This window comes from Amblyomma americanum, chromosome 6 (genome assembly GCF_052857255.1).
Source record: "Amblyomma americanum isolate KBUSLIRL-KWMA chromosome 6, ASM5285725v1, whole genome shotgun sequence".
Taxonomy (NCBI): domain Eukaryota; kingdom Metazoa; phylum Arthropoda; class Arachnida; order Ixodida; family Ixodidae; genus Amblyomma; species Amblyomma americanum.
The window spans coordinates 1,258,665-1,271,104 of NC_135502.1; the positions used below are offsets into that span (position 1 = coordinate 1,258,665).

The 12,440-nt window shown below is 46.7% G+C and overlaps 2 protein-coding genes across 2 annotated transcripts in view; one reads left to right on the forward strand and one right to left on the reverse strand.

Annotated features, from left to right (window-relative positions):
* Positions 1-9,122, forward strand: part of LOC144136181 (nephrin-like) — a 69,350-nt gene extending 60,228 nt beyond the window's left edge. Inside the window, exons 7-10 of the mRNA XM_077668250.1 lie at positions 5,038-5,349; positions 6,169-6,294; positions 7,607-7,634; positions 9,023-9,122. Coding sequence (XP_077524376.1) covers positions 5,038-5,349; positions 6,169-6,294; positions 7,607-7,634; positions 9,023-9,122 — 566 coding nt within the window. The remainder of the gene's footprint in view (positions 1-5,037; positions 5,350-6,168; positions 6,295-7,606; positions 7,635-9,022) is intronic.
* LOC144094440 (uncharacterized) overlaps positions 1-12,440 on the reverse strand; it is a 149,579-nt gene that overhangs the window by 108,242 nt on the left and 28,897 nt on the right. The gene's annotated exons all lie outside the window — the stretch shown is intronic.

Consider the following 12,440-nt stretch of genomic DNA (forward strand, 5'->3'; position numbering starts at 1 on the left):
GACAACGTAAAGAGAGCCATGGATAGAAAAATGATAGGTGTAACGTTAACAGATCGGAAGCGGGCAGAGTAGGTGAGGGAACAAGCGCGGGTTAAAAACTCCTAGTCGAAATCGAGAAAAAAAATGGGCTTGGGCAGGGCATGTGATGCGAAGGCAAGATGACAGCTTGTCCTTAAGAGTAACGGAGTGAATTCTTAGACAAGGCAAGCGTAGCAGGGGGCGGTAGAAATTTTGGGGGTGGAATAAAGATTAAGAAGTTTGCAGGCATAGGGTGGGTGTAGCTGGCAAACGACAGGGTTAATTGAAGAGAAATGGGAGAGGCCTTTGCCCTGCAGTGGGTTTAGTCAGGCTGCTGCTGCTGATGATGATAATGATTAGTCTGTTGCTTTTACTCTAATAATAATGTTACTCTATGCGCGGGCTCTGGCGGTGGCGGCCAAACAGACTCTCTTTCTGTGAGGTGAGCTGGGCTTCTGGAAGTTCTAGGTAGCTGTTGGACACCCCCACCTCTATCAGCTTTCTGCTAGGCGTCCGCTTGAGTAGGCCAAGGGCGATCTTGTAAGCCTTGCGGAGCATGACCTCTACTTGCTTGATTAAAGGTCGGGTGAGGTACTGATAGAGGAGGCTGTACAATCGGGGCTCGTACCGAAGACCCGAATAGAGACAGCATCAGAAGAAACAAGGAGACAGTCAACGCGTCGGACAACATCAGGGCATAGTGCGCAGTTCTTCCGATTCCCCGGCGTGTGCATCCGGAACTGCAGAAATGCAGGAGGGTGGCAGGCGCCAGGAATCTGCACAATCGCAGCTGGGCTAGCCTTACGTGATTACAGTACACAGTGCCTGTTGCTGGATGAAATTGGCGACGGCTGCGAGGGTGACTGACTTTGGTCGCAAGGAGATTGCTCGACTGAAGCCGAGGAGGCTGCAATTTCTTTCACGATATATGAAAATAACACAAGAGGAGAGTTGTTAATAATCGTCGCTGACGCCCGAGCGTTGTGTCGCAGCTGCCTGAACGGCCCCCTGTGCACCCCTCACGAGCGAGTGGGAAAGAGCCCCGTGACAAAACACCAAACAATATGGCCCCAGGACACGCCGGCCCGGCCAGAAACCACGCGGCTGATGCCATTTCTCGAGGTCACACTAGCAGAGCGGAGGTCGCCGCGTTGGTACTCGGGCCGGTACCTCAGTCGCATGGCGATATTTTGCCCCAAGAAGGCTAGGAGAGACTACCCACGTCCCCAATGTAAATTAACTAAGCTATAATTTGGCGCCAAACGGGCACGTACCGATGCCTACATATGCTCAGTAAAATGCACCCAACCGCTATGTAGGAAGTTGTCCAGCATGCGGAGAAAGGGCTACACTACATGGGCCTGCCAAAAAATTTACGGCAGTACCCAACATTCATAATGCCACGCTGCATCAGTGGGAGTCATGCTCAGGAGTCTGGTGGCGAAGGCTGCGGCAGCCGCTGTATGACCTGCAGCTCTGCTCGCCGCTTTGGTAGAACTCGCTCTAAGCGCGGGTTTCACGCACGGAACAAAATTCCTTTGGACGGTTTAGGTGGGCGGATGTGGGTCACGTGGGGTCAGCTGGTGAATGGGTAGCCAGTGGGTGCACGCTCTAATGTCGTGACGCGTATCGCTGATAAATTGTTCGCAAACATGAGTTCTCACATCTTCTACTTTCATTATGCCTAGTATTTTGCTTCGGCGCGTTTTTTAAACCCAGTTACCGTGTGGGGCTTGTGCGTTTCCAGAGCTCAAAATGAACTGAATCATTCTTCGTTTTTTATCAGCACAGTGATCGCAAATCTAGGCTGTGCTCCCGAGGCTTAGCGCCATCTATGCACTCCAAAATCAACTTTCCCTCCTCTTGTGGTTTCTGCGCATGCAGTCGCGCCCGAGTGCGCGGAGGGCCAGCGGAACGAGTACGCGGCGTCTCCCGAACTGCGAGTCGTTTGCGAGGTGCGCGCCAACCCCAGCGTCGAGTTGCACTTCGAGTGGGTGGCCAACACCTCCAGGCGCGTGGGTCCCATCGACAGCCTCGCGGTGAACGGCACCAGGGCACTCGCTCGGGCCGGCAGAAAGCTAGAGTACGGCCTGCTCCTCTGCTGGGCGTCCAACGGAGTGGGCAGGCAGCGGGAGCCGTGCACCTTCCGAGTCGTGCCTGCTGCTGCGCTCTGCCGGGCTCACTCGGGGCCTCGATCTTTACGCGCGCCGATCTCAAAATTAAAGTTCGCTCGCACGTTAGCACTGCTTCCTTGAAAAGCACTACTTCCACTTTTGCGACGCACATCAACGGTGCACTCTGAGAAGCAACCACATTTAGCTCAACGATCGACGTTCCAGAATCGCTTACTATCCTTACGCGATGCTGGACGCGTGCTGCTTTTCGGAGGGAGCTGGTAGTTTTTTTTTTCTATCGCGTTTTAGTACAATATTAGACTAGTGTCCTGCCAGTTTAATTGAATATGGCTGACGCGTCGTGTGCGCACTGCGACAGACGTCGGTGGTCGCTCAGAATTCTACGTTTGGCCATTGCGGACCGTGTCCGGAAATCATTTCAAAAGTAAGCGAAAAAACATGCGCGCAGAAGGCAAAGCTCGCTCCTACGTGCTCCCAAATGTCAGCATCTCGGAGGCTGAGAACCCGAGCTGATAGCTCTGTTCGTAATTCCTGCTTATGGCGGTTGCAGGGGTCATATTACGGGAGTCACTGCTGTGAGAAATAAAAATAAATTTCAGCCAGCGATGAGAGTTACAGCCGTACTAGTTCGCTCTTATTATGGCCGCCAAACATGCCTTAACTTCGACTACACATCGCTGTTTAGATTTGGTCGTTTACTTTCAGGATAAGCAATCTTGTTTCTTCTCATAGTCCCAGGGATTATGGATAGTATAGATCATGAGGGTCTAATAACAGGGTGAAGTTTGGGTCACTGACCAAGTCAAAAACAAACGAAAATGTACGGGACCCGAAACGTCATTTTCGTTTGTTTTTGACTTGGTCAGTGACCCAAACTTCACCCTGTTATTATGCTTCATCCTGACCAGACGGTATTCCGTCGAACGTTAGACTACGTGAATATTCGCCATCAATTTGGCCAACAAGCTGTCATTAGTGAACAAGGGTCCCATACGGGACCCGAAACGTCATTTTTGTTGGTTTTTGACTTGGTCAGTGACCCAAACTTCACCCTGTAATTATGCTTCATCCTGACCAGACGGTATTCTGTCGAACGTTAGACTACGTGAATATTCGCCATCAATTTGGCCAACAAGCTGTCATTAGTGAACAAGGGTCCCGTACGGGACCCGAAACGTCATTTTCGTTTGTTTTTGACTTGGTCAGTGACCCAAACTTCACCCTGTTATTATGCTTCATCCTGACCAGACGGTATTCAGTCGAACGTTAGACTATCATGTGGGTCTGCTTCTGGTTTGTGGACTGTGGCTGCATATGCTTCGCCAGCGTTTCGGGGGCCTAGAAGATAAGCTATTTATGTTTTTCTGACGGCACCCGCTTAATGCGTTACGATTTTTATACACATCAGGGAGCTTTCTTGTCATTTGCGTTGCAGTTATAAACGCTGCTAGGCCTGGACAACACATCGACAAAAATAAAATAAATTAAATATATGTATTGATTCTTTTTTATTTGTATTTATTTATTTAGAATGCCTGCAGCGCCCAATGGCATTATTGCAGGGGAGAAATAATACATACGTTTGCATGAGGCCGATTTAAAGAAATGAAGGCAAGAGAAATATAATAACATAATAATAAAGAAACAAATATGAAACCAACAAGGGAATTAATGAATAGCAACAAAAAAAATGCACCACGCAAGCTGTTATACATCTGACAACAGAGCCCGAAACAGTATCTCACTCTTGGATTCAGTATCTGTATGCGGTAGTTTATTCCATTTTGCTGATGGTGTGCAGAAAAAATAAAGAATGAAATACATTGATCCGGCAATGAAACTTCCTCATTTTCAATTGGCGAACACGCATCTTAGACGCAAAATGTGAAGGCAAAACGTAAGTTTCCTTGTCTACTTTAACAATGCCGAAATATATTCCGAAGAGCATTTATAAGCGCAATATTTATTCTGCGCATGCTTTATCTTTCACCCCAACCCATACTTAAGTAATGTAACACTAGACGTAAACTTATAATTATCATACACCAATCGAGCTGCACAGTTTTGTTCCCTTTCAAGCATGTATGAAAGAACCTTAGTTTGTGGGTCCCGAACCACACCGGCGTACTCCAATATAGATCCACGTTAGTAAAGTAGCACTCTAATTTTGGGAGGTGCTTTTCGGTAATTACATTTCATTAAATTCAGCATTCTGCAAGCTCCTGCTGATATATATTAAGCACGCTTAGTCCAAATGTGCTTAGATGAAAAATAAACCCCGAGATATTTGTGCCCGCTCACTACTGTTGTTACCTATGGTCCATAAACGTGGAGGCTAACGAAAAGGGCACAGCTTAAGTTAAGGACAATGCAGCGAGCTATGGAAATAAAAATGATAGGTGCAAACGTTACGAGATCGGGAGCGGGCGGAGTGGGTAAGGGAACAAATGAGATTTAATGGCACCCTAGTTGAAATCAAGATGAAGAAATGGGCTTGGGTAGGGCATGTGATACGAAGGCAAGATAACCGCTGGCCATTAAGGGTAAAAGAGTAAATTCCAAGAGAAGGCAAACTTAATTAGCAGGGGCGGCAGAAAGTTAGATGGGCGGATGAGATTAAGAAGTTTGCGGGCATACGGGGTGCGCAGCCGGTAAAGGACAGGGTTAATTGGAGAGACATGGGTGGAGAGGCTTTTGCTCTGCAGTGGGCGTAGTCAAGCTGATGATGATGATGACTCGCGACAGCTTTGCCGTACCTATCCCGAACACCCCCCTCGCCTCCTCTATAAATTGGATTCCTGGGGAAACCCTGTCCCCACTCCCTCCTTAGAAGCAAGGCAGTCTTAATTTCACGCAGGCTATTTTTCTCTCCCCATTCGTTCAGCTCCCCCGGCAAACCCCCACAACTGCAGTGCCAGCCGCAAGAGCGGCGACAGCGTCACCGTCAAATGTGTGCCTGGTTCCTCCGGTGGGCTGCCGGTGACATTCTTCGCCGAGCTGCTCGTGGCTCCTTCGCTGCTGTTGGGAAACGCGACCGCCTCCAGATGGCCCGAATTCGACTTTTCTGGGCTTCCTCTGGGTGGCACCATTCTCGTGCGAGTCTACGCCGCCAACTGCCACGGCGTCAGCGGCGCCGCAGAGATTCGGTTCGCACTGCGGGTGCCACCAGGTGCCGCCGAAACGGCAGCCACCACTGGTAAGCGACGACAATAAAAAGTGAGCCCAGTGGCACAGGACAACAGTGGGATGCAGTAAGCTTAACCGTTTTTGTAAACGATTGACAGCATGACCCAATGATTAGGTGATTGCTGGACTGGATGCTCTCCATCTAAAGGCATACGCAGTGACGTAGTAGGCACACATCACTCTCCGCCTCCAGGTTGTTGCTATAGCTTCTTAATGCTTGCTGAAAACATGATACATCCCAAAATACGTTCTGTTGAGAACAGCCGGTACACGGCTGTGTAAAACCTAATCAGGCGGACTGTGCTAGTGGACGGACTCGTTCTCACAGCGATCCTTGATGGTCGACGAAACGAGAGACGAATGACAGCAATGATATTGCTGAAATTCTTAGCGGACACGGGCTCCCTGGGTCGTGTTAGAAAAAAATATGCTTTGTTTGGTCTATAATGCACGATCGGTGCAATGTTAGTTCCACCCACACTTCAGCATGACCATGAGGCCATGAGACGCCATGCCCCGTCGGGGCAAACGATGGAGAGGCCCGCTATAAAAGCGCCGCCAGTATAAAAGGCGCGCCAGTGGTCTCGTCATGTGTGCGATGCGTGGACTCTGGCGTACAGAAGATGTGTGCAATAAATAGAACATCACAATGGCTGTTTCCTGGGCTAGTTGGTTGTTCATATTGACGCAGACGTAAGCGCACAAGAAGAGTGTACTTGAGGGAGACAGAGGACGTGATGTAACAATATGCATATAATGGGAAATGCAAAATTTCCAACTATGGGTCTCCGTTTCGTAGACTAAGCGTAACGCTCTCGTTGACGCGCAGACCCCAGTGGAACAAATGTTTCCACCCACGTCCTGGGCTTCCTCACAGCGGTCGTGGTGATCCTGGTCTTTGCCGCTTTGTGCCTCGTCATGCACAAGTACCGAAAGCACAGGCGCAAACGAAAAGGTACGGATGCTTTCTTTCCCGCCAGACATGGGTAACGAGTTTTAACCTTTATTGTTTCATTACAGGTTAGATTTATTGTTGAAAATATTGTGGGTGGTACCGCGAAAGAAACGGCTATGTGAACAAAGCAGCAATTGCGGTACCAGCTTCAATGGCAATCAGCTCTGTTTCTGATGAGACAAAAATTCTCGGGAATGGGCGTTTTTCGCGTACTCTGACAGGAGTGAAGTTTGGTTTTGCTTGGTTTAGGGGGGTTTAACGTCCCAGAGCGACTTAGGCTATGAGGGACGCCGTAGTGAAGGGCTCCGGAAATTCCGACCACCTGGGGTTCTTTAACGTGCACTGACATCGCGCAGCACACGGGCCTCTAGAATTTCGCCTCCATCGAAATTCGGCCGCCGCGGCCGGGATCGAATCCGCGTCTTTCGGGTCGGCAGCCTGAGTGCCATAACCACATGAGCCACCGCGGCGCGGTGAGAGTCGTAGCTCTATTTACAGAAGTGCGATATACGGTCGGCTAATTACAACATACCGTTTTGTTCGAGCAGGCGAGGGTAGGGAAATGAGAGGCTGGTTATGACATACATGACTCAATACCTTAACGAAGGTGGCAGTCTTGATCCCATAGGTAGCAAGACAGGCTTTTCGCACAGCTCTCCTTCCTGACCACATTCCATGTGGTATTCGCGGAGAAACAGGATATACTACTTCCGACTCTATGGAAGAGGGGCCGCTGGTGGCCACTCTCAAGGTTTGATTACAGTCAACATAAATACCCCCGAAATAATAACAATGGACAGCCGTAGCTCAGTTTGTCCAACACCATACGCGAAATCCGGAGGCCGTGGGAGCGGATTTCACCGGCGGCATGTTGTTGGTTTTTCTTCTATTTTGTAATCGGTTATCTTTCAGCCGTAAAATTAGAGCCCTATTAAGTCCTCGTTGAACAACACCACAAATTAAATTCATAAAAAGATAGAAACATTCTTCGGTTTCGCTGACTTTTGGCTTCCTTAATAAAAGAGCCTGGAGTCATCAGTTGTTTAAATAATATGCAACGGCAATAGGCCGGCAGAAGTATGAGCACAACCGTACATGCAGAAATACGCGGGAAGCTATGGGTAATACACTGCAAAAGCGAAAGCTGCAATGCTGCACTGTATGCACATGACAGGCAGCTGGTTTGAATGTTCGGAAAGTGAATTCCTGACTATGTAATGCTCTGAATAATGTTTTTTTTTTATCTTCCCATTCATTGCGGCTGTTATCTGATGTGACTTGGAGTCTTAACAGTGCCAACCTTGACTTGCAGGCCTCAAGGAATCCGCTCAGCATCAAAAGTAAGCATATGTGTTGTTTATCACTGGATGGCTCATTTAATTACCACAGTATTGTCGCCTTTTAACAAAAGTATAATTGACACTGAATATGCCTTCATGATGCTTCGTTGAGACCTTAAGAAATTAGGATAAACACTGTGATAGCACCCTAATGGCTTTTTTTTTTCGCGCTGCAAGCACTTTTTTTCGGACCTCCTGTACTCATAAGCGGTCACATTTGGTAATGCCAGATAAGTGATGTTAGAACAGTAACATTGTAGTTATAAATATTTCATTGAGGCTACAATGACTGTGGCGAAAGGCTGAAGGATGAAAGGAATGAAGCTTTGTTTTTCTCGTGCACGACTAACATGTGTGACCATTTAGCCTTTTTAGTACTGCATTTTTCTATGAGAAATCTGGTAGTGCGCGCAAAAAGCAGCTTTATTTATTTATTTACTTATTACAAACTGGGGCCCCTGGGTCCAAGCAGGGGGGGCACTAGAATATATAAAACAATAATAAATGCATTAGAACAAGCAAGCGCCAATTCACACGAATTTTATCACGCAATGAAGCTGTACATGAACCATCGGTCCAATCCGATATTGTCCGAGGAAAAAGGAAAATTTAAACATATCTGTTCGAGCATAGTACGGTGCCAGTTAATCAGGGTGATGATTTCTTGTGTGCAGTCTTATTGCTGGCGTTATATAATGCGACTTGTTCGTTTCAAGCATATGACATAAACACATTACTTATTATTGAATGCGCCCACATTAAAGCAGAATAGATGATGCCCTTATGGCCTCGCGTATGTTTATATATTAAGTCCGGTTAAAGGTCCACCCTTACAATGCCAGGATGGTTCTAGGGGGTGGCTCAAACAGAACAAAGAACTGCATTTATCATATTGTTAGAAAGCAAACAAGCAAGACAGTGTTAAAATAATATTGAAGTTGCATGTGAGATGGCGAGATGAGCTTTGCATTTCTATTATTCTAATCTGTTTATTCAAAAACTTGATATGATAAGTGATACGTATATTGAAACTTGAGAAAATTCAATGAAAGACAAAGATGCGTAAGAACTCAGGGTCTTTTTCAGATGCAAATGGCGGGTCTTAAATCTGCTACCACCACCACTACTTCCATATCTGCTTTTAGTAACCAACCGCGAAACCTACCAAGCACTACAACCGCAGATCAATATACAGAGGGAAGTGCAGGAGGTTATCACTGTTTAAGTTATAGCACCTGAGGCTGCGTAACTTTTTAAAACAATTCATAATCGCTTATAGGAGCTCGTTTTGTGCAGAAATTCTCATTTTGTGTTCATGGGCACAATCATTCCATACTGTATTTGAGACCCGAAAGTGGGAACAAAGAAGCCGTTTCCTACCGTTGCAGGTCTTCGCCACAGAAAAAATTCTGCGAGGGCGACTCCGGCGAGATGGTACACCAGTCACCAGGTCTTATCACGACCAAGTGTGGTGTATCAGGCAAGTGAACATTCCCCAAAGTGAGCTCCGTTGCAGGTACAATCAAGGCAGCCGTGAGGTTTCTGGAGACCTCAGGCCAATCTTCTGAGGGCCTAAACTTACAGCGGACAAGTTACTGCTTCTTGTCTACCGTCCTAAACATGCTCCTCAAGAGCTACAAAGCGCCTTTTGGCTGTTAAGCTCACTGTGAAATTATTTTCTGGTATGTTTGGTAGCAAAGTCTTCGGTGGTAAATATGCAGTGCAGCGAGAACCTTTGTACAATAAGGCTTTCTTATGCTTTAAATTTTTGTATTAATTTCACTGTTATGCGTGGATATGAAATCTAAGGTTCGACGAAATCTCGTCTGGTCGGGTGAATACATTGGCGAAAATAACGAAGCGCCGACCAAAAGGTGTTGTCAAGATGGAAGGACGTTTCGACTTCCACACGGAAGTCTTGTTCACTGATGGAAAAATTTCGCACACAAAGCTTAAGTCAGCTTAAGCTTAAGCTTAAGACAACAGATCAGACGCTCAACCGTAACATCGGCAATCTACCGCCCTCGTACGCTAGATGCCTGCGACGATTAGCACAACGTACTTAAGCTTTGTGTGCGAAATTTTTCCATCAGTGAACAAGACTTCGTGTGGAAGTCGAAACGTCCTTCCATCTTGACAACACCTTTTGGTCGGCGCTTCGTTATTTTCGCCTATGCGTGGATATGCTTTTAGAAGTTTTCATGTGAACACCGCTGCTCTTCAATAATTTATATTTTTCGGACGAAACAAGGCCGATTAACTATAGTGCATTTATATTAGCGCCGTGTGTTGTTTGAGGAGTTGTAGTGTGAAAAAATGGCGAGAAAGGGAAAAATAAAACATTGTAATCGCCACAGCGATGGTACGTTCATCGCTCCTGTGCTGTTGCTTGTAAAGGGGGGCTCCTCAAGCTGCACCCCAATGGAGCTTTTTTGCTCGATCTCCCCGATATATTGTATGGAAATAAACCAACTGAAAATTAAAATTATCAGAGAAAGCTGTTAGAGTTTTCATTTAGCCTTATGCCCTGAATTCCGCCTTGGAATCCACAGCGTCAGCCGTAAGGCCTTATATATACTTGATAAGTTTAGGTGCATTTTAAGTAATAGGATATCATTCAATTTAGGTTCATTCAATACAATTCAATTCGATTGCCACCTGCTACGGTTGGCATGTGGCGAAGTGGACAGAGAAGGGGAAATCATCTTCTGCGCGTTTATGGGAGGGGGGTAAGTACAAGAGGTAAGAGTGAGAGGGAGGTAGATAACGGGTCGGCTAGTCTTCTCTTACGGCTGACGTTGTAGATTCCACGGCCATACGCAGAGCTAAACCAAAGCAAAAGCAGTTTTCGCTGACTAATGCGCTGAGCACATGAACTTGGATCTAGAAGTTTTTGCCACTTATTTTTACTCAAGTGCTATTTTGAAGCGCATTAAAAATTGCTGTTTTGCGTGGCTTTTCTTCTCGTATTATCATGCTATTTGCAGGAGCGAATTTATTGCTTAGTCTATGAGGAGGTGGTTGGGGGGGAGGGTGGTCCCATTTCTAGCCCTTCGCGCCCCTCACCGTGCCCCCTTCCATACATGCGGCTTGGGCCGGTGTTTCATCATGCTTGACATCACTAACTAACCTGGTGCGGCATGGCTGGCAAAAGGGAAGCATTTAGGCTGGCTTCCGTTAGGTCCCGTCACGAAAGTATCGTCTCTTAAATTTTTTTTTTTGTGCGGCAGTCTGATAACGCGCAAGAGTGCGAGTTCAGTAGTACATGGCGCCATTTCTTGTGCAACCATAAATTACCATATTAGAATAAACGGTTTATATTCTCTGCACAGCAGTGTTCTAAACAAAATGACATTAAAGGACATCTCTTTTCGCCATCTTACGATAAAATTCTCGTTTAAAAAACTCTGGAGGGGCACTTGACGCTCCGCCTTAAAGGTAGAACGCGAGAGCGTCAGTTGGTTAATTTCCATATATGCGGAATTCATCATTCTCGTGTTTACAGTTATAGACCACTAGGAGTCCTCACACTACTCCTGGCACAGTGATGCAGTGGATTAGCGATGCGCCACTGCCCTGTGATTGCAGCTTCTGCCACCGGTGGGGCTTGAGGGACCCAAACTGCTCTTGCTAAGCAACCTGTCGCGACCAATCAGTACTTTAGCTACCACAGCGAGGACTTTGTTCATAATCCGGTGGACAGGTGGCAATGACGTCGCAAGGTCACGTGATTTATTATCGTGATCAGAAGTTTACGGGACGCGAATGTACAGAAAAAAAGTTTATTTGGGTGCAGTCGCGTAATCCAGCCGCCCGAAATGGGACTCGGTATGAGGGGAATGCACGATCTATCTATCCTCTGGTAACCGCGCCAGGAAACTGGGTAGAGCGGCAGTAAACTTCTTTCCACGAACACGTGTTCCGCAGTCCTTTGATCGCGATAGTACGTGGGCCATCCCGATTGCTGCTCCGGGGATTATTTAGCGCATTTTTCGCCCATGACCAACGACGCCGGCTTTTCGGCGACACGGGACCCTTGACGCTATCTCGGCGGGAATTTATGAAAGCCTTCATGCAGCTTGACGGCGGCGGCGCATGGACCAGCTGGAATATGAGATCAGACAATGTTCAGGTGTCCAACGACATATGAGACAGATACTGCGCCATTTCCTTTCCCCAAAAACGAATTATTATATTACAATTTAAAAATGACCGAAGGAGCATTCGGGATTAACCTCGGACGGCCGCTAGAACAGCCACCAGGGTGACCTCAGATGTGATCATCAAGGAAGGCAATTGAGTAAAGAGAAATAAAAAGCAATGGTGTCTGCAAAATGGCACAGTGCTCTGGTTGCCGGAATTAAACGTGCAAGCATCGTTCCACGCCTATTGATGAAGGCCGACAAAGTTCAGGGCGAATATTGCATTTACGAACTTCTCCAATGATATCTAAAAGATAATTTCTTGCTGGACGTTATTACTTGTAACGAAAGCCGGTTTCATCGTTTTGAGCCTCAAACGAAACGACAGATAATGGACAGTTTTTGTGAGAATAAATTTTTGGGCTAGTTGTTACTGCAGATTTAAAATCATGTCTTGCGTTGTATTTCGTTCCATTTGTTCTTTCTTGAGCCTGTATTTTTCACCGTGTTATATGATAAAAAGACAAAATTACATATGAACTGTCACTGCTCTGTCAATAAAGAAAGCCGTGTGTTGTCAAAGTGCGATCTTATTCCTGCCGGTTTCCTGCACAAGTACAGAAAACATTCACAGCATAAACAAAACGCACATAATTGCAGCAGT